The sequence below is a fragment of the Stegodyphus dumicola genome, chromosome 8 (assembly GCF_044657685.1).
Source record: "Stegodyphus dumicola isolate Sdum_Otavi_A_Nest chromosome 8, ASM4465768v1".
Taxonomy (NCBI): domain Eukaryota; kingdom Metazoa; phylum Arthropoda; class Arachnida; order Araneae; family Eresidae; genus Stegodyphus; species Stegodyphus dumicola.
Window position 1 is genome coordinate 5001661 of NC_140775.1, and position 23349 is coordinate 5025009.

General features: G+C 35.7%; 1 protein-coding gene across 1 annotated transcript in view; it reads right to left on the minus strand.

Moving 5' to 3' along the window:
- The window catches only part of dachs (unconventional myosin-IXb-like dachs), a 215216-nt gene that overhangs the window by 36630 nt on the left and 155237 nt on the right, over positions 1 to 23349 (minus strand). Inside the window, exons 5-9 of the mRNA XM_085821527.1 lie at positions 21512 to 21686; positions 8550 to 8624; positions 7172 to 7256; positions 5510 to 5616; positions 2133 to 2259 (exon numbers count right to left, since the gene is read on the minus strand). Coding sequence (XP_085677653.1) covers positions 2133 to 2259; positions 5510 to 5616; positions 7172 to 7256; positions 8550 to 8624; positions 21512 to 21686 — 569 coding nt within the window. The remainder of the gene's footprint in view (positions 1 to 2132; positions 2260 to 5509; positions 5617 to 7171; positions 7257 to 8549; positions 8625 to 21511; positions 21687 to 23349) is intronic.

The window sequence follows — 23349 nt, forward strand, 5'->3', positions numbered from 1 at the left end:
GGTGCCAGCACTTCGAAAAATATACTTCCTCCAATTTATAAATTGAATTCATGATACTGCCGGTACCTTTATGAGGGGATTTCGCCAGGACTCCTGTTGGATATATTCTGAAATAAAGGCAAAACCTCAACAAAAGTTCCTTTCTTCAAGTCACGAAGCCAAGAATAATGGTGCCGGCTTCATAAGAATACCGGCAACTTTATTCTAAGTCATCTTTTGCAAAAGAATATCCTAGTGCCGGCACTTTCATAGTGGCTATTTTGCCAAAACAGAAACCATCATAAAGGTACGGCATTTTGACGCAAGTTTACCTTGTCTAAGTTTTAAATTGAACTTCAAAAAGGTGCAGGCATCTTTATCCTCATCGATGAGTATTCACTAAAATAAAGACCCTACCATGGGCATCACGGCATCTCGATGAAGCTTACATTCTTCATAGGGTATCAACTGAAATTGCTATGGATATTGGAACTTTTATTGAAGTCGACAGATACTCACTCAGGTCTTCACATGGGCGTTCCGGCATCTTGATAGAAGTTGAATTCTTCATGGGAAAAGCTCAGTTTCATAAGGGTTTCGGGCACATTTGTATTCTAATGCTGCGGCACCCTTGTACCCAGAGACGGCGCGAGAGGCGGTGCAACATGTGCGGCCGCACCGGGCGACGAAATTTAGGGATGGCAAAATTTTAGAATGTAGGTAAACAAGAGGAGGCATGATTTGACAAACTCAAAGATCTCACCAGCCAGCAAAAAGCCTCGCTTCGGTCTTGCTTGTACCTAGGCGAACGATTGTAAGCTTTCATAAAGGTGCCAGCACACTCGTGCAAATTGCCCGAGTCAGGTCACATCTATACCCGCCCCTGAGCACAACTAAAAATGATGCTCAAAAGAAGGGCTTTCCTATCGCTTGCGTCTATCATTCGCCTTAAATTTCAAGGAACATATCTCTCTTTACTTAATTAGATAATGAACAGATACAGACTATGAGTATAACATCATAAAAAATGGAATAAAATAACTCAAATAAATATGAACTCAAACTTGCGCTTTTCATGCCGGTGGAAGATCGGAAGGAACAGCGGTATCACGATACATAAAATTCAAGAGGCAGATCTCATTTATGTGTTGTGACGTTACGCATTATTGGCGCTAAATCCCACTGTTTGAAGGCAGTTTTTACTTGTCGAAAACGGTTAGTGGAAAAGTACGTAACTATCTAAAATTCTAATTATAACTGAATTTGTGAAGTAAACAGTTATAACTGTGATAGGACCGAAGATATGACCTCGCATGACTGTGATATTAAACTAATAATAATGTTCAAAATTATGAAAATGTAGTCAATTAAGATACGGTCTTGGTTCATCAACGAAAAAAATCTGATGCGAACACTATGACTGGTTAGGCTTATTAAATTGTACACACTTTTGCTGCACTTCATTTAAAATTATTTCCTCGAGTTATTTTAACTTAATTAACCTATCCGTGAAGGCAAGTTGAAAATGACATCAAAAACTGCAAATTTTGAAATCAAATATCCCTCTCAGTTTTTATGGTATTTGTCCAAAATTAATTTTTTAATTTCACCATTGCCAAAACACGAGTATTTTCTTCATTCAAAGCGCTTCTGTAATTGGAAGCATATGACGACGTGAAACGATTGCGAAATAAAGGCCGGGTAAAGACTTTCATCCCGGGTACACTTTCCTCTCCGTCGATTTCAATCAAAACGGGAGCTTCACAGCTAGATGTTATAGTAGTTCTAATGTACAAAATTTCGACGCTCTACAGCTAATCGCTTTTGTATTACACGAGATGCATACCCAGGTACAGATGTCACAAAAAAAATCCATTTTACAATCTCTTTTGGAATAAAGAGTCCCTTATTCCGTCCGCACGTACGGAAATCAGTCAACAAAAAAAAAAAAAAAAAAAAAAAAAAAACGTCAAAATGGATATTTCCTTTGAAATCGGATAAGCAAAATTTTTCGCAACTACAATTTTCCTTTACTTCGTACAAGAAAGTAATAAACGAAAAAGTGGTGTAAAACGTTGTATCACAACAGCAGCAGTATCCTAAATGTAATGCATCGTCTTTTGCTGATGGAATTTAAAAATTGAGTTTCTTACCATTTCCACCCTTTATGTCCACTTCCATTCCTGCTCCATCCACAAACTGAATGTTTCCCAGCAGCAAAATGGCTGCCAGCACCCTGACCACGTCCATGGAAGGAATACCTAATACTGAAAGGCAAGACTGGAAAGAAAAAACAAAAATTTAGAATTACATGACAATTGACGATACTTTATTGATTCATTATTAACATGAAACATTTGGATGCTATTTAAGAGATCATCACTAAATTTTTATAGTCTCTGTTACCATAAAATTTCAAACTTATTCTGTTATCGAGAAAAATTCTATATATTGTTATAAATTTTGTACACAGAGAGATGATTTTAGTACAATTATGTGTGAAATTGTTGTACCTTTTTGTGCAATGCAACGCGAAAAATCTTAAGACAGAAGCTATACTAGAAAAGTACGAATAGAAGGGCATGTTTATTTAACATTGAGTAAATCGGTATCCCGGTAATTTGGCGAGAAATCACCAAACTTCGCGACCATTTTAATCCAGTCCTTGTTCCCCCCCCCCCGGAATTGACTCAGGAGAATTCCTGGGATGTACTGGCTAGGATCTGTATTTAGGCAGTTTCAATCACGAGGGTATATAGAGTAGAACTCCAGTTAACCGAATTCTCACTATCCGAGTCGCTGATTATCCGAATCGCTATCAGAATTTAAGAATCAACCAAAGAACAGAAGGAAAAGGAAAAAAAGGAAAAAGAAGCTCAAGAAAAGGAAAGGGAAGAGACAGGAGAAGATGAAGATGACGTGTCACTTGAGGAATTAAGAGACATTCTTTCGCAAACTCCTCGATGTTCAGAAGTTAATACTGAAGAGACAGCAGAATGGATGGTGTGTGATTCGTCAGACCCTAATTCTAAATGATGAACTTATTGAAAGTGTGAGAGAAGAAAGTGTCGAGGAAGAAGAGGACCTTAATGTCGAAGTTGAAGCAGACACGGGACCTTCAGCTAGTGAAGCGTTTGCCGGCCTGGAAACTGCGCTAAAGTGGATGGAGCGTCAGCCCGAGCTCATGGTCAAGCGGACGCGCGAATTGGCTGCCGGAAAATGAATGTTGACAGTCAAACAGCTTCATTTGACCGAGATGTTCATCAAGCAATGACTTTCAGCACTTGTAAGTACTGCACGGTACGCTGTATAAGTGTTGCCTTTTCATTTTAATTAAAACCTCTTTTTCTTTAAAAAAAGTTTTTTTTCTCTTCCATTTTCAACATACAGTAAGTAGATACAATAATTAATTAAAGTGTACGTAGATTCTTTCTTCGAAAAAAATCCGATTATCCGAATGAGGTCCGGCCAAAACTGATTCGGATAATTGGAGTACCACTGTAATTAATTTTGGCAAGACTAGAGCCCCCTTATTCGGAGGTTGGTTCGAGCTTGGCAGGGACAGTATTGGTACTGTCGTGTCCATTCCTTCATCTCCCGTGGAGCTAGATCGGAGATCACTGACCAAGCGCTCGGGGGTTTCACTCCATTCAGTTATCGTGGCTGGGAATGACAGAATAGACAGAGCACCCAGCAGACGACTATCGAGCCGATGGAGTGGCCCCCGGAGGCGAAGGTGACTCGTTTGTTTTTTAATAGTATTATGTGTTTTTTGCAAGCGTTCGAATTAAGGCTTTGTCCCAATGCTTTGTATAAAGCCAAATGAGGACTGCGGGGGATATGCCCACTTGGACGAGTCTCTATATTAAAACCCCGTACGGCTATATCAAAGTCTGGGATCTATGTCTAGTGTTCTGGTCATCACTGTATTAGCTGTAACCGTAATTTAAGCCTCATACTTCCTTCCAGTAATTTCGTGAAGCAGAAAATACTAGAAATATCTCGGCGGCTGGGAGAAAACTATATAAAGTCGGTCAGAGCATCTGCTCTCGGTTGTTGTTGTTAGCCGTTAGCTCAGCGTGAGTTCCGAGCATAGCTTCGTTCTTTAGCTCCGCTTTGCATTGCATTGTGTTTAACGTTCTTATTAGTTTGAAGTCTCACTACTGATTGTGCTCTGTGATTTTGTGAAGAGTTGTACGACCATTTTTGTGGAAGTTTCAGATCTTTGAAGTGTTTATTTTGATAGATTATTTTATCAACCTATCCTCGGAGCTATGTGCATTCAGTCTATCTGTATTGCGAACTCGAACGTAAGCAACGATATTAATTTAGAAAATTATAAAAACCACGAACATTTTTTAATGAAATCGGAGCAAAAACGTATGAAACTTTGCGCAGTTTTCTAATTAAAAAAGCGAAATGAAATTATTCTCTTAACTATTAGAGCACGGATGGTATTTTGGCGACTGTCATAATGAATATATTTCCCTCGCATATGCTGTTTTCAATACTTCCGCCTCTCCTTAGACCTACCAGTCGTTGAACGGTAAAACCGCAGAAAACTAATAGTTTTCCCTTTAACGGCCAGATACCTTGCTAGTTAAGCATTGATCAGGAAAGGCCGAACCCAACCATCATTTAGCCGTATCATCACGCCGGCAAACCGATTCTACATTCGCAAGTCAAGGGTTTTTCTCTCCTCTTCCCCTGCCTTCGACCTCTCGAAAGGACTTTAAGATCGATATTTTTTAAGACCTCCACGCCGCACAGCTACCTACGGGATTCGATCTTGGGACCAAAGCTATGGCAGCCGGTTTCCGTACCACTATGCTAACGGAGGGGGGAGACATTGGTAGTTTGTCTCGTGTTAGAAGCTATCTGCCGCTTTCTGAAATAAATTCAAGCACATAATGCCATTAACTCTCTAAATAAGATGATGACAAATACGGCGAATTTCCTGCAAATATTGAGATGAGGGATGCCGTACGAATATTAAATAACTTCTGGCAAATTATTTCCAGAAACATTATGAACAGGCCTACGCAATCAACTGTTAATGACGTTTTTTCTTAATTAAAATGCTGTTAAAGTAAGGATTTATATTAAATTAGTTTCCTTCCATTGATATTTTGAAGGATATTTTCTCATCTCTTAAAGGATTTTCCAAATTCTGTAAGTTAAGTGACGCCATTAAAATAAAGCAGAGGGAAGAGCATAATCTTGTTTATTTACTGACCTTGACCTGTAAGTCAAGTGACGTCATTGAAATAAGGCACTGGGAAGAGCATAACCTTGTCTATTTACTGACCTTGATTAAATCTGCGTTCGAACCCCAGTGAGTGGGTTGACGGTATGGGATTTTTTGTAATTTTCCTCGCGTGTTACGTAGATACGAGTTCGTTTCCTTTAAAAAATTCTCCACGAAATGATCCGCCTTCGCTCGGCTGATAATCTCGTGTGCATCGCCCTAATCCCAATAAAAAAAAGAAACACATTCCTGTAAACAAAGAAACTTTGATTGACGTCTTACCTTCCACGCTTCGAACCTGGAAGCATCTTCGGTCTCGTTTTGGCTGACATCTCCTTGGTTTAGGTAGCAGAGGTTGTGTAAAGAGTAACCAGCGAGACTAAGTTGAGCTGAGGAGAAAAGGTAAGAGAAATTATTATTATTATTATTATTTTGTTTGTTTGGGTAACGAAATGAAACAATATTGCCTCTTCGATCTTACTAGGCGATTTTTTTTGCAAAAAGTTTTAAAATAAAGATTATGATAAATACATTTATTAACGTCATTTGTTTGCTATAATGAATTATTAAATTACATATTGTAGTATACAGATAGATTTTTTTCCATGCATTTTAAAAATAAATTAGTTAATACTGTCTGTCTATCATTAGAAAAGTTCTCGCCAGTTAGTCTGCAGCTTTCCGTTGCCATAGAAACCAGCCTTGACCTATTTTCCTTAGGGGTGTCTTTAAATCTCTTTTTCCCTCAGTCAGCAGTTGCCAAAAACAAAATAACAACAAAGCAACTCTTGGTTCACCCCTATTTGAAGAATACTAGCCCTGTTGCTATAGCGACCGCCAGCCGCCAGACACTGTGGCGGGAACTATTCTTCTCGCAGACAGACAGTATCTTTTATCTTAGCCATATATGTTAAATACGCCCCCCTGTACATCAGTTTGAAATATTGCTTTATTATGTTCAAAGTAATTATTTTTTTCGAATGAATGTAAATGTATTAATCATGCTAATTTTCGGATGAATACAAATGTATTAATTATGCTAATTTTCGGATGAATGTAAATGTATTAATCATGCTAATTTTCGGATGAATACAAATGTATTAATTATGCTATTTTTCGGATGAATGCAAATGTATTAATTATGCTATTTTTCGGATGAATGCAAATGTATTAATTATGCTAATTTTCGGATGAATACAAATGTATTAATTATTCCCGCTTCTCCAATTGCCTTTTAAGTGGAGTGTAAAGACTTTTCTTTTTTCTTACCGCGTTCCTCCGCGGTTTAATTGGAAGCACGTCCGACTGGCAATCGGACCCTGTTGATTATACATATTTCCTGACTTATTTAGATTCTTTAAACTACTTATTTATTTTCCTTAAATTTTTCTTTCAGAATAATAAAATAATTATTAGAAAATAACGGCTCTTTTTTCCTGTTGACCCACGAAACAAGTTATTTTGGGGACGATGCATGGATAATCGGGAAGTCTATTATCCGTCTATAGATAATTGGGAATTTAGAGCAAATTTATCTATAAAATTATCTAAACAAATCACCGACTCCCCTTTTTTTAATTATTTAGATACTTTTTGTTAAGGGCAGTGGTTATCAACTTGTTTTGCCCCATGCACCCCTTTCAGATCATTCCCCTTCTGCCCGAAACTTGAAAATTACATTATTTAGTGTTTATTATTTTTAACGTGTTTTTATAAATGAAATATAAAAAATTATAGGAATATTGATAAATAACAAAACAAATAAAAGTAGTTTTTTATATTCATAAACTAAAACTAAATACTTAACAGCTAAATAGAAAACTGATTGAATCTTCCTTGAAACTAACAAAGTTCCCCACAGCGGGGGCGAATTCTCACTCCCTTGGTCGACAACCTGAGTTAAAAAAAAAAAAAAAAAAAAACTCCAACAGTATGTATACTTACCACGCTCTTCCTGGGTAAGGCCGGCGAGCATTTGGTAAAAAATATGATAATTCTTTTCATTTGGAAGGAGCCGTATAACCCGGGTCTAGACAATGAAGAGAGAAAATTAAATGGTTAAAAGCAACGGATCAAAAACACAAACAAGAAAATTTTTTGTAATATACACCTACATAAAAAGATTAAAGTTTTAGAATGAAAATTTTCAAAAAGAATAATCTATATTTATTTTTATGAAAAGTAGGCTGGAGTTAGCGCATTCAAATTTTTGCAGTGGTCAAAAATGGCTGTTTCTTCTACAAAGATAAGAAATTCATATGCAGCGCTGTCCCCCACCACTTGCAGGCTCCGAGCTGTTGGGAGGTGTGAGACGACATGCTCTGACATTGCAGAAGCAATAACTTGTTCAGTAGTGTTGCCACTTCACACTACAAGAATCGTAACTTCACGACCGGTGTCAGGGGATTTTAGCGATCTGCACTGTGTCTGTCATCAAGGCCTCTCGAATGCAAGAGGCCAAACTGAAATTGTAAGATGCGGTTTGTGATTGAAAACGTTACAGCTCTGGGCGGTTATAGTTACAGAGAAAAAATTTAAAATTTTCGAATGGCAACACCCATATTTTCCTGTGCAAATAGATCGGCCCATTGAAAAACCATAAATGGCGTTGAAACGTCACAGGTATGGCGAAAATTACCGGCGTAAAAAAAAATTGTAAATGAAAAGCATTGTAAAGTACCCATGAGAACACAAGACACGAGAAGGGGTGAAAAACCTCTATTGGAATCAAAAGTTTTCAACGTGTGCAACGTTTCAAGATAGAATCATCAGCCGAAACTTTTCAATTTCGTGGCCACCGCAATCCCCCGACTTCCCTCCGACGGTTTTTTTTTCGGGAAGGGGGGGGGTTCTGGGGTTATCTGAAGGTGTACATATCAAATCCACGAGATATACTTGAAAGATGGCATAAAACGTGAAGTTATACAGATTCCTCCTGCAGTGTTACGTTCGTCATTGTGGTCGACAATCTCCAGCATGCAATGCTGTTATCGTCTGCGCGAAGGTGGGCGCGTTGAAAACTTTTAATTCCAATAAAAGTTCTTTCCTTCCTCTCTCTCGTTATTGGTCCTTTACAAGATTCCTTTTTGCAGATGTTTTAAGCCGGCAATTTTCGTCACACGTGTACATGCCAACGCCATTTATGTTTGGTTTTTCAATGCGGTGATAAATTTGCGCGGGAAAAAAGTGAATAAGCATTTATAATGTGCTCCTAAAAATACTGGTCTGCATTAGATTTGCACACTTACTTAGAAGACAAGATATATAAAAAGAGATTTTATAATAACAATACAAAAGAGGTAATATTCTTTAATAAAAATACCTGATCCAAAAAATAGCAGTGGATTTTCGTCCTGTAAAGCGCTCCGTCAGTCACTTGCACTTCGATGAAGTGACCCTAAAAGAAAACAACCAGATTGTAAAGATAGTTTTAGAACGAAAGAAACGCACAAAACGCTGTTTTTATTAAAAATTCATTAACAACGAATAAAATACTGTACCACGTAACTATCCACTAAAGCGACCCAAAAAGAATTTTGCAAGCTAAAGAAATGAACAAAGTTTAGAAGGTATTTTCTTCCTCGTTACCACGTGCAGTCATGGTGTAACTGGAAGCAGATCCGGCTGGCACTCGATAGGTTGGGGCAGGGCATGACTCATCTTTCATGTTTTCTGCTTTAACAAATACAATGGCTCAACAACTAGCCAATTCCTTGAATAACTGGTTGTGCATTCCATAGTTCCAATCCGTGGCATTCAAAATCATGATTAATTATTAATATATTACTAATCAATCAAATATTTGGCGGATCGTCTCTTCTTTCGGAAAGAATGACTTTGCGGCACTGTGTTTCGTTGGGCAGGAGCCATAGTTGCTCCTAAGCGCACCATTAAATCAACTCTATTTCTACTGAAGCAAATGTGATTTATTAAAGCCTTCGATGTTCACTTCCAAATGACTGCAGAAAGAGAAAACATCTGACCACGAATTTCGCGAATTCATTCGGGTCGGAAGTACATTCTTACTCCAAATTATGTTCCCTCTTTTCTCGAAACCCTAGAATAACATTCTTGAGCTTCCAGAATTAATTACTCCTTTCAGTATTTCCTACCCACACATATTATTCCTCTTATCGCTTGTTAGTTCAGTATACCATTATTCGAACGCGTGGGAAAAGTCTTCGAATGAATGACTTCAGAAGATAAGAGCATCGCATGTGCATCTTTTAGGTTTTTTCGTAAAGAAAAGGATGCGCGTTATACGGCGAATTTTCGCCATGTGTAATGTGTATACCAGCCAATTTCCCTTAGAAAGTCCTCCAAGAAGGTATACCTCCCCTTAGGCAGATAGCCCTAGTGAGCTTTACTATAATAAACTAAACCAAACTAAACCTTACTAACTTCCGTTGTATTTCTGGTGGGAAGGGTCATTGTGTTAATCTTGAGCAGCGAGCAACTGGGCTAAAGACGCCGCAGTGTAGACAGATTACAGGGAAAGAGTGATGTAACACGCGCCAGAGTGAGGCAAGAAAGCCTATTCTTTGAAGGGGGTTTAATTAATATTAATTAATTTGTCTTCGAATGAATTAATTGTCTTCGAATGAATAATTAAGTGTATATATATATACACTTTTGATACTGCTGATTGTACTAAAAAAAGGAGGTGTACAACTAAATGTTATAGCGGTTCAACACACAAAACTTACACGCTCTACGGCTAATCGTTTTTGAGTTGTGTGAGATACGTACGTATGTACACTGCGGGGGGGGGGTAAGGACAGTTCTATATCTCCCGTTTTACTGGGCCGTTTGAAGAAATTTAACTTTCGTTTTTCATGTCTCGAAAGCGCGACTTAAGATATGAAATAGATTTATATATAACATTGTTCTAATATAGGTATTTTAACACAAAATCGGATTTTTTCTGAAATGATATGCCAATTCTTTTCCATATTTCGATTCTAGGACTCAAATTACGCCAAACTGCCATGTTTTGTGAAAATTGCACGAGTAATTTAAAAAAAAAAAAATGAGCTCTCAAAATTTTAGCTCCTCGATGAATTTGATATATATTTATTAATATCTCTTTTTATTAAACTTATTTGATTCTTCCTTTGATATTTCGAAATTTAGGTTAATTCCAAATAAAATTCACCTATTTTTTATGATTTATTTTTAAAATTTGTATTTTTAAATAATTTTCATAAATTTTTTGAAAAAAATTTTGAAACATAATCTATAAAATTTTTACCATCATCTTAAAGTAGATGTATTTTTAATCATACCTGCAATAAATTACAGTTTTTTATTCAAAATTTCCGAAGATATACGTGAATTTATTTATTGGCGCGTTTTGAAATTTGGCACATTTGTTGAAAGCGATAATAACATCATATGTGGTTTAGGCACATTGTTAAAATTATTTGAAAGTACGAGTAGAAACAATATGACTTTTTTCCCGCTCATGCACAATGTAAAAAGCTAGGAACGGGGTGAATTTTTTTCAGCTCCTGCACAATGGAAGGGAAAGGAAAATAGGCTGCCATATATTAACAAGTTCGCCAAATGAATTATTCTTGGCGCAAACGGATAAAATGCGCCAAGTTAAATTTTTAAAAATTTCTCCGTTAATTTCGCACTAGATTTTACAAAAATTTAATATTTAGGAATAATTTGAGTCGTAGAATAGAAATATGGGGGAAAAAAAAAAGTATGTTACTTCAGAAAAAGTTCCATTTTGTGTCAAAATACCTATGTTAGAACAATGCTATACACAGATCTAATATATATCCTAAGTCGCGCTTTCGAGGAATGAAAAACGTAACTTGAAGTTCGTCAATCGGCCCAGTAGAACGGGAGATAGAACTGTGCTTTTTTTCTTTTCTTTTTTTTCTGCGCAGTGTACAGACATCACGAAAAACTCTTCTTCTGAATTCATTTTAAAAATCATTTTAGGAAAAAAGAGTCCTTTATTCTGTCCGTATGTGCTGACGTCATGTAAAAAAAAAAAAAAAAAAAAAAAAAAAAAAATGTCAAAATGGATACTTTCGTTGAAATACTATACCCCGTTCTAATACAGTAGAGTCCCTCTTAACCGGCTTCCATTTAACAGGATCTCCGCTTTAACCGGCCGTAATTAATTTAAATACGAAAATAAAAAAATAAACAGAAAAATTAAAAAAATTAAAAATTCCGAAATTATATATTTTAAATACGAAATAAAAAATAAATAAACTTTAAGAAAAGAATCACTTTGTGCATTAAACTGTATCGCACACTAATCTTAATTCAAAAATAAAAGGGTCACGGGATATGGGTGGGGAAGGTGTTGACTAGATTGCAATTCAATAATTTGGTCATCCTATTAAACAACCATAGGAGAGACCGTCAACACAGTTGAAGAGACAACAGACTTTTCTAGCGTCGTCGTTCAAGTGTTGCAGTGTATGATGTGCCAAGATGCTCATGTTAAATATCTGGAGCGGTGGTTGATCGCCGACAGGAATCTTCTCCAAGAAACTTTGTTAGATTACGACATTATCAGTTATCTCTGATGTGGTTTACGATGACGATGACTCGACATCGATGACAATGCCTCCGTCATATCAAACACAGAAAAAAAACAGATTTATGCTATGTCGACCAACAAGCATCGCCTTCCGCCATGTAATGCTTTTAGAAAATTGGCGAAATTATGCAAACAGTCGCCGAATTTTCAGCCTTCAGCATAAAAAAAAAGCGACAACTTTTTTAACATTCCGACTAATGGGGGAAAAAAAAAAAAAAAAAAAAAAAAAAAAAACTTTTGTAATAAAGTGACTCATTTAATAAATGCTTATTTTAACTATAAAAAGGTGCATGCCTATTAATTATATATATATACTTTTTTCATTCTCCGCTTTAGCCAGAATTTTGTTTAACCGGCTTAACCCCGGTCCCATTTAGTCCGGTTAAGAAGGAATCTAATACACTTCGCACAAGGAAGTAAAAACAGAAGCCTTGCGCCAGACTTAACAATAAAACAAAATTTTCAGAGAGTTATAGGTTTGAGTGCCGGAGTAGGTTAAGCGCTTGCTGTTAAAAAAGCGACCGTAACTCTTCAGCACGAGCAATATAAATATTTTAATGCACTTTAGAAAACACATTGTGTCTGGCCAAAAAGTCCGGTCCACATAAAGGAAGTAGCAACCATTCAGGAAATTAAGAACTGCGATGCTTTAGATGGCGTATGCCTTTCATGTTTAAAATTCCTTTTATGACGAACTGTATCGCCCTTAAATCATCCTTGGGAAACAATTCTTGTTTTGAAAAGATAAAACTCGTTGCAAATCACATTCTTCAGATTCCAATACATCATCTGGAATCTCAAGTGTCATAAATACAGTAGTTCCTCGTGCACTGTAGCTTTTTAGCGCTAGGCTCTGAAAATTTAAAAAATATCGGCATTAACTTTTCCCTTCCTCTACTGTACATACTTTCCCCCTCTGAGGACTAGTTTATTGGTAAATTGTACTTACTGCCTTCATTATTTGATTTTCATTCAATTTACTGTATTCGCATTTTGGCATTAGCATTTCATCCATTTTCTTTTCCTTAGCATTTATTATTTGAAACATACAATTTGATGTATATTTTTCAACTACCTTTACGTGGCAGGTGTTCCTAAGAAACTTTCCAAAAATGTGATTTCGCCTTACTTCTATTATTTACGTTCCAGTTCACTGCAGCCTTATCTGCTGTTCATGTGTTCGATCCTTAGAAATCCAGATCTTCTTTTTTGGGGGGGGGGCACCAGCGGCTGAGCGGTAACGTCGTTGAACACTGGTAGTTCGGTCCGAGGTTCGAATCCCGTGAACGGGCTGGCTGTATGGGTGTTTTCGTGGTTTTCCCCATGTGTAACGTGTATACGAGCCAGTTTCCCTTAAAAAGTCCTCCACGAAGGCATCCCTCCCTTAAGGCAGTTAGCCCTCGAGTGCTTTGCCGTAATCTAATAAACCAAACCAAACCAAACCAGATCTTTTGTTCGTCCCCTTCTCCTTCCTTCCTACAATTTTCCTCTTGGGAACTACGGTCAAGTCTCATTCATTGGACGTGCCGCTGGGGCTTTACAAGGTAATTCAGCCGGTTCAATATCCGTCAGATATTGAGATGTTAATATGACTATATAATCTTAATGAAATGTAGGTTCCTCTTTAAGAAATAATATTGTGATAGTTACCAGTCGCCTACCCATAACTACTTTTCCTTTGTTATGTTCTTACTGTAATCGCGATCTTCGAAAATTAAATGATTCACGCATCTTTTTTCCCTCTCGATCTTCGAGCCGTAAAATTAGTTGAAACCGAGGAAATACCGTACTCAGCTGAAGTGTCATAGACCATACTGCAGTTTAGCATCTGCAATATCTGTCAAAAACTGCTTATCTTTGCAGTGCGAGTCCATTAAAACGTTGCCAATCGAGTTTTGCTTCATGAGATGCAGCATATGTTCGGATACACGCATGACACGTAAAAATAAAAGGAAATTGAAATAAATTATATACAGCAGGAATTCGGATACATGCATGACACGTAAAATAAAAGGAAAGGAAACTGAAATAACTTATATACAGCAGAATTCGGATACAGGCATGACACGTAAAAATAAAAGGAAAGAAAATTGAAATAAATTATATCCAGCATAATTCGGATACGCGTATGGAACGTAAAAAGAAAAGGAAAGGAAATTGAAATAAATCATATACCGCAGAATTTGGATACATGCATGATACACGTAAAAAGAAAAGGAAAGGAAATTGAAATAAATTATATCCAGCATGATTCGGATACGCGTATGGCACGTAAAAAGAAAAGGAAAGGAAATTGAAATAAATCATATACAGCAGAATTTGGATACATGCATGATACACGTAAAAAGAAAAGGAAAGGAAATTGAAATAAATTATATACAGCAGAATTCGGATACACGCATGACACACGTAAAAAGAAAAGGAAAGGAAATTGAAATAAATTATATGCAGCAGAATTCGGATACACGTATTACGCGTAAAAATAAAAGAAAAAAATTTTTTTTTTTTTTTTTTTTTTTTTTTGAATACTAAGTAAACGATTTGCTATAAACTGCATTTGGAATGCACATAACCATATATCTTTTATCAATTATTCACCAAATATTAATAAAAATTTGAAAAATATCTTAGCAGTATCAAGATGTCTATACTATGTATATATTTCTAAATGCGTTCCTTTGTTACACTGCTATGCAATTAATTATTAGAAACTGAATGATAAAAGAAGGATATTTATGCTTCGTATATTGTTTACGCTAAATCTGATTTCTGTCTGAAGGGCAAGAATGCTCAGTTTTAGCACACCACTGGAAAGAGAAATTGCTTTCGGTGCACGTGACTTCCCACGTGACACTGTCACAGTGAGGTTTTAAACAGCAGTCCTCGGTACTAAAATTAGCTCATCATCATTATTACTATTACTACTTTGCGTACAGTAACTAAATATTAATTCATAGCCGTCATCGTCACCCACGCCAAAGTGGCATCTTGATTGGATTGGTTCCGAGTAAACGAGGGGCGTGGTCATTTACCGTAATGATTGACGTTCCCGGAGGCATCTTGGGAGCCAATGACCAGAAGCCGGAGTTCGGAGCTCTAGATTAGGTCTTAAGACGGAATGGGATTTCGGTAAAAAAATGTTGACCATTTTTTTGGAAGGGGGGGGGTATGTTTTTCTGCCTATTTATATTCGTCCGAAGTAATTACCATGTCAAGAATACATTTACGTAAATCTGTCAACGAATGTTTCTGAAAACTTTAAAAAAAAAAAAAAAAAAAACTGCCGCGAGTAAAGAAGTGGAACTGAGGCGTTATTTTGTGTCTTTCGGTCATAACTTGAAATAAATAACAGAAATCTTATCCCGTAGGAGTATTTGATTCAAAGTGAACAAAATGCAGAATGTAGCAAAAATTAGGGGGGAGAAAGAATACCAAAAGTTTTAACCAGAGATTTGCAAAGAGGTCAATGAAATTTTAAAGGCGTCAGTGATAATCAGGGGGTCGATAACCGAATATGCGCCTGCAATAGATCAAACTTCATTGAATACAATAAATAAATAAAACAAACTGACTAATAAAATTAATATTTAATTATTCATTGATATAAAACTGTTACAAGCTCCTCATCCTTCTAGCATGCCTTCGTGGTGTAACTGTAGCACACTCGGCGCGTATTCCAAAGGACCAAGTTCGAGTCCCGGAGAGGGTATTGCACATTTTTCACATCTCTTGCTTAAAAAAAAAAAAAAAAAAAAAAAAAAAAAAAAAAAAAAAACACCCTGACTGCACACGTGCACTGAGGAAGAAGTCACATAAAGTAAATATAAAGGTTCAAATGCAGCAAAATTATGTAATATATTTAAAAAATCAATAATATTTTTTAAAATATTGTATTTCACTGCATAAATTATGCAATAAATGCAGTATAAGAAAGTAAAACGCAATAAAAAATACGACGAAAGGAAAGTGAAATGGAAAATAAGAAACGGGTTGAATATTTCTGAATGTTATTTTTAAATTAAATTAAGCTATTTTATACCAAATATTATTGCGTTTTTATTCTTACGAACGTATGGTATGGGTTCGTGGATTTTGGGTGAATAGCGACTACAGTACTTGATGAAGAATGAAAACACAATTTATTAGCCAGTATTATTCAAGACGGTTCCAAAAACACGTTTACAGTCGTCGAAGAACTACTATAAACACGCTGAAACAATCAGCGACACAGCCTTCAGACTAACAGGCTATAACGGTGAAGACAGATTCACGGCAAAGCACCAGAGTATAGCTCCCGACTCTGCTCGATCATTCTCGGAACTCTACGTACTCTCGAGACTCTCCACGCTACAACTCGCGACGCACTCGACGCTACACTAGAGTACAGCTCCCGACTCGGTTCGGTCGTTCTCGGAGGTCAACACACTCTAAGATGAAACACGACGATGCACTAACTCGCGATACACTAAGAGACAATCCATCCGTTTATGGTGTACCGTCAGTTCTGTCGCCAAATATCGCTAAATGGACGATTCCTCGCCAAATGTAGCAACCCTGCCTTCCCTTGCCATTTTCTGGCAACCCTAAAACCTGCCTTGCGGGGAAGCTATCTTACCGCGCCTGGACATTTCGTAACAATATTAAAAATATCGCATCCTTGGCATCAAAGGCAGTCATCACATTCGTCAAAATTGAAATTTATGTAATTGCAATTTGTGATTTTATTTTCAAATACTTATTTCTGTTTGTGAAATAAAAATAATAATAATACAAAAAAAGTTAAAAATAAATTTTGCAAACCATTTTTTTCCCAAAACGTTTGTCCCTGAGGGACTATTGTTTTCGTTTCATTTTGCGTCGAATTACACTAAATGTCTGTTTCACTTTTCAAACTGTTGTCACCGAATGTTATCGCCCCGTGTTAAACTTGAAGAAATTGAATAATGAATGTATGTTTCTCACATTGTGATAAAACAACGAAACCTAGAGCCATCGAATCTTGAATGACGTAATTCTGCTGCGAATATGGGTATGTGGAAGTTCAAATTTGAAATTTGTTTTATTATCGATTTCATATTTTATAAAACTTTAACGAATTTTTGATTAACAAACTCAACGATCTGAAAGCTAGCATTGGGAACACTCTACGGGAAAAAAGAAACCTTTTTATCTCCAGCGCGCGGAGTTGCGTATCACAAATTCTAAAGATATGCTCATTTTATTGTTCACATTTTTATTTTAAGCTGCACGACGTTTCTGGCTGTGAGAGGGGAACTTACCTTATATTAGACTAATTTTCATTTTCATATCACAACCTGCATTTTGGACATCATTGCATTATGAACTTTACTGGTAATCATGCTTTCATAAAATGACTTTTGAATGATACATTTTTTCCTCTGTTATGAATGTCTATTCATATCATGTTTCATTAAAATCTGACTAATAATTTTTCAGAAACTCGACATAATGTGCAAATTCTCTTAACTGTGCTCACGAGCGTGTAGAGTCATAAGATTATTTTGACGCAGAAGACATAAAATAAGACTAATGCCCTCTCGGGACTCGAACCTGGACCTTTATAATATACGCCGAGTGTGCCAACCGTTTCACCACGAAGGCATGCAGAAAGGACGGAGAGAATACCTTATAAGTGTACGTCTGTAATTATAAGGGGGGAGTTAAATTTGTTATTAGCGTTATCACATTTCAATTAAGATTATGTTTGATAGATGGAACTCGAAAAATGAGTGAGAAAAATTAAAAAACTTATAATACTTTATATATATATATATATATAACAGTATATTTTCAGTTCTAGAAAATCGTTTTCTAGAATGCTCTCGATGTTGGTGGCGGTTCAATGACAGTGTTCTCGTCGAATTAAAAAAAATACCTCGGGCTATATCGTGATTGTTTCAAACGATTTGGTGAACTTTTTAATGTTCGTGTTTTTTAGTATTTCTTCACTTTCGAAGGAGAAAACTCTTTTAGCAGAAAGCAAATGCCAATTAACACAATCCATTCATGAAATTAATTTTTCGAAAACCATTCTCTAAACAACCATTTCACAGGCCATTATTTTTGGATAAACATTTGGATCAGGATTCATTTACCTTTTAAATAACACTTAAAAGAAAAACATGTCATTAATAAATGAAAATTTTGCATTCAGCGCAGTGTTATTTTCATTTAGCAGTCACTAGGCTCGTTTTCGATTAAACAGGACGTTTCTGCATTAGACCATGTTTACGAAGTGTTCATATTGATTGAATAAATAATCCTTTCACTTTTCTGTTAAGGAAACAAAACTAGATATAAGCCTTGTTTAAAATTTGACTGGAGGAGCTTTTTAGAATCCAGCTTTTCCAAGTTAAAAAACTAAATTACTTCTTCACAAGAGTCTTATGTGATTTGTCCTGACTTGTGCATCGAAAACTTAGATACTAACTTTACGTGATGAGAAAGCGTTGACGATGGGTTCGTGTGAATGGATCGTGGTGAGGATCTAAAACTATACAACTACATAATCTGATGTAGTAAAATTCTTTAAACGACTGAAAGATCTTCATGGATTCTAGCCAGATGACGGAGGTAGGTCATCTGGCTAGAATCCATGAAGATTGGTGTTGTAAGAAAATCTTTCTGGCAAAGCCCGTGGGAACAAGATGTTGGGGTATATCCGCAGTGAAATGGATCGATTGTGTTGAAAATGACCTAAACATTCTAAAGGCTAAATAATAATAATAATAATAGTATTAATAAATAAATAAATAAATAAATAAAAACAATTGGAAAATAGTTGGAAAAAGCAGAGATGCCTGGATAACGCTAGGCTCACATTGGACGAGAGAAACTTGAGCAGCATATGTCCCATACTACATGACACACGACAAATCCTTCATATTGTTGATATATTAAATTCAATATGTCATGTGCCCTATAGTATGGGACACATGATACTAATATGAAAAATTAGCTATGTCTTCGCCGGTCAAACCACAGATCAAGTGGATTCTTAGTCGGACGTATTACTATAAGATATTTCTCCCACCTTCTTAGCATGCCTTCATGGTGTAGCTGTCAGCACGCTCGACGAGTATTCGAGAGATCTGTGGTTCGATTCCCGGCAAGGGCATTGCTCATTTTTCAGGACTTCTTTAACTCGTAATATCTCTACATCACGAGTTAAACAAGGTAACGAGCCATTGTGATGAACAAATTTCGCCTAAGTAATCGGTTTTTAAACAAATATTTAGGCGTGGTCTTTTCAATTAATTTTTTTTTCCCTTTTACGTCGAAAACGTGATTAATTTCAAGAGACTACTGACTGGAAAAAATGAGCTGCCGAATAATTCAGGGTCTACGAAAACGAACGGTGGGATTTCAAGAGGTTTCTATGAAGTTCGTACTCTGCGAAATAGACTGAAATTGCGTTTGTTTAATTCGGGCAATCAAACAGGTTATGCACATGCGTTTAGCTACAACTGCTCAATCTGATGCTCTGAAAATCCTTGTGTGACACATGAACACAAGTGAGATTCTTGTAAGGTCAGTGTCTGGTGGTACCTGATGACAACAAGATATATATATATATATATATATATATTCTTAATGTCAGCTTCAGTGTGTACTTGCGCATGCTACAGATCTTTTGTGATCTGAAATCAAGCAAATAAAAACAGAAGACGCGAAATTATAGATCTTCTTTAAAGTGGACGATTGACTCTGATAGTTTGACCACCACAACCGCAATCAAGAGCACAAACGCTCATGCGTCATTCGGACCGATTTCCATGTTTATTTTCGCAGAGTTCAAAGGGCACAGAATTAAGGCAAAATTACTTTTAAAGTAATCTAAGCATTTTATCATTTTTGATTAACTTTTTCACTACACTGTGTTTGATTTTGTGCATTTATTTATTTATCTATATACTGGTAAAAATACGAGTGTTTTCGAAACTTAATTTTGCTATGCGTACATAATTTAATCGTAAACTGTGATAAATAATTGTTATCGCATAATTATTTGCATTACAATTACCCAATTGTTACATTTTACTGTATAATTTTCATTATATTATTCGCACATTGAGTTCTAATAATATTATTACAATTGATTATAACAATTTTACGATAGTAAATAAGTATTAAAATTGATAATTATTACATATATCTTTTATCTTCGAGCTTAGACGTACATATGTTACCGCGAAAGACCGAAATTCGAGAATGTCGACTTTCACCGGAGAATGTCAACATTCGCCAAATACGTCGGCGAAAGATCGAATATTGCATTACATTCTTGTATATTCGGATCCTCACCGGTGTATGTCGACAATCACAGATATGCTCTGGTATAGTTAGAAAAGTCAGGAGTATAAGTACACGCTGTCATTGCAAAAGGAAGTGTTCCACAAATAAATACAATTGTAAAAGCAAGGGCCTCTTGTGCAATTCAAAGTATCATAATAGTTTAAGTTGTTGCAATAAATAACATTTGAATCACATAATTTAATAAGTTTTAAACTTCTATTATTTTCCTTTCTCATTTTGAATGTACAGTGTGTTTTAAATTCTTATGTTCTGAAGTTCTTATTTTAAGTCTCAAGTGCGTTTTTTCGCGACTGAATTACGGAGAAGAAAATATAATATTGTTATATGTTCAACATTCACCATTAGTACATGGTGAATGTCGACATTGACCCGTGTAAGTCAGAAATAAGAGTATTTGGAAAATATTTCGGACATACACCAAGCGACTATGTGAATGTTGACACACTCAACGGTGAAAGTCGACATTCTCCAAATTTCGGTGTTTCACCGTAACATATTATTACGAAATGTACAGGCGCGGTGAGATGGTTTCCCCGCAAAGCAGTTTTAGGGTTGCCATAAAATAGCAAGGGAAGGTAGGGTTGCCATATTTGGCGAGAAATCGCCCGTTTGGCAACATACAATGTATGGTTGGAGAACTTTCTGGAACGAATTCTTACCAGTTTAGCCCAGAATGTTCTCGAACACAAGCCGAAAGCTATATAAACCCTGCTGGCCCGCAGTCAGTTAGTGTGCGCTTCATCGAGAGGGCGAGTCAGAGTGCCTCATTTAGAGTGCGATTTAGTTAGTATCGAGTTGGTGTCTCGTCTAGCGAGTCAATCCCTGCGGAGTCGATCGAGTTGACAGCCGGGCAGCGAGTGCCGAATGGTCGTCGAGTGCACCGAAAGAGTCTCGTAGTGTATGTGCTCTGGAAACTTCGAAAATGTGTTTTCGCGAATCTTCTAGAAAGTCGCCAAGTTGACGAGAAATCACCAACAGTCGCCTTAAGAACGAAATTGCCTGTATGGTGGCTTCTGATTGAGTTATTTCCAACTATTTTTGCCCTGCGTGTGTTAGTTACTGAGTTTATTTTCCAATTAAATTGCTCGTAATAATATGTCTTTTTTTCTAGTTGCCATTTCACATATCCGATTCAGTACGTTAGTTATTGACATAGCTAACCTTGTTCTCCATAGCTCCCGACAATAATTTATTTATTTAATTTTTTCTTTTTTTTTTTTTTTTTCCCCTTTAGAAATTGTTAGATGTAACAACGAATTATCTGAACTAAATGGAAGAGAAGGAAGGTTAGTAACGCTGGGCTTTTGTTGACGCGATCAGTTCTTTTTCCTTCCTTTTTTAAACTGATTTCTGCTGTTAATGATGAAAATGTTACTCACGATTCGACTAGATTCGGAATTGTTCGCCGTTTTGGCACTGCCCAATGACCTCAAGACAGTGAAAGCTGCGGCCAGATGCTTGAAGGCGTCCGTCTCGGGTCCACCCCCGGCCACGTCGAAGAGTTGCCTGAGAAGAAGCATCGAGGAATAAGTCTTGCCGCTACCACTCTCTCCGCTGAAACAAAGCAGAACAATAATAACCCTCTTTCAAAGATAAATAAATGCAAACTTCTTACAAAACTGTTAGAACTAAAGCAAGTAAAATAATTTATCACAACATAAATAACTATAATAAATATTCTTCTTATCTATAATTCTGTTATGTCTCTAAAAACTTATCTGAGCATTGCTGTGGAAAGTTTCAGTTATGTTGTGAAATAAAACAATAAAAACAATGGGTCTACCCTCATTTTATTCTTCACTTAAGGGACTTTGTAACATTTTAATGTTTTTTTATTATTATTATTTAAGAACTTCCATCTTATTTTTGTAAATAATATTAAGTGGTTTTTTATAAGACAAGTAATTTTAAGCTCAAAAAAAAATTTTTTTTTTTTTTGGCTAGTAATTTTTTAAAATTTTCTGAAGAAATTTTAACAATTAAAAATACTTTGTTCTCGCACAATTTTCAATGTTTTTGCTTCCATTTTTTTCATTGTATTTATTAGTGTTCTTAATAACTTTAAGGATCGATTTTACAATTAATGAATTATTTTCTGAGGAAAAAAAAAAAAAAAAAAAAAAAGTTACATTTTTGTGTAACCACTTAAAAAGACATATGATCTCAATCTCATTTTCTCTTCCAATAATTTTTTCACAATTTTGCAAAATCCATCCTTGTTTCTATTAAGTATATAATTTTAAGTAAGCGGTAAAAATATTAAATAATTTAGTCCATACCTGTACAAGTTTTAGGACTTTGCGTAAAAGTAAAGGTTTTATTATATATATATATATATATAATAAAACCTAGTGCTGTTCAATTGGTTAATATAAATATAAAGTATGAGTTTTTGTTTAAAACCTTATTTGGCTAGAAATATTGCAAAAAATTATAAAATGCAAGTAGAATTTTTCTGTAACTCTTTTTGTTTTTTAAAACACGCTCAAAACAATTTTAATGCATGAATTAATTATAATATATTTTCTAAAACACTTATAATCAATATTAATAATATTAATGTGTCGTTTTATTTATTTTTTCAAAAAGCAAAATTTGAAATTTTAACAGACATAAAATATGAGCTGCTGAGTGATTATTTAAAACCACTCAGCAGCCTATGTGATTTCTTCTCATCTTTTAGCCATTTGTTCTCGTATATAAATTGCATTTTAAATTAACCTAGGTGTATTTTAATTAATTAAAATGTTTAATGTTTGTTCCAGCACTATTTCGATAATGCTACAGTCAGGAACTCGCTCGTTTTCATTACATCACCACTTTTTGTTCGTGCCTTATCACAACTTATTTCAATTTTTGAAGAAGCATTGCAAAGCTGACTGATAATACACGTAGAAATATTTGCCGGGTAAAATATACATATATGTATAAACTTGCCAGTTTAAAGGTGAAAAAAAAATTTTTTTCCAGCTCCACTTTATATTACAATTAATCAGTTTACACAAATAAACAGAGTTTCCTAAACGCTTAGGGGGGGGCGGCATTTAAATGGCTGTCAAAAACTTTAAAAGCCTTTTTATACCATTAATAATCGTCGGATCATTTCAAAATTTCTCTTCAGTGTAGTAAGAGTATTAAGGTACTTTTCTAGTCAAAAATTGAAAAATGGGTAATTTCATCGATTTAGGGGTACTAAGTTCCCTTAATTTCATTTATT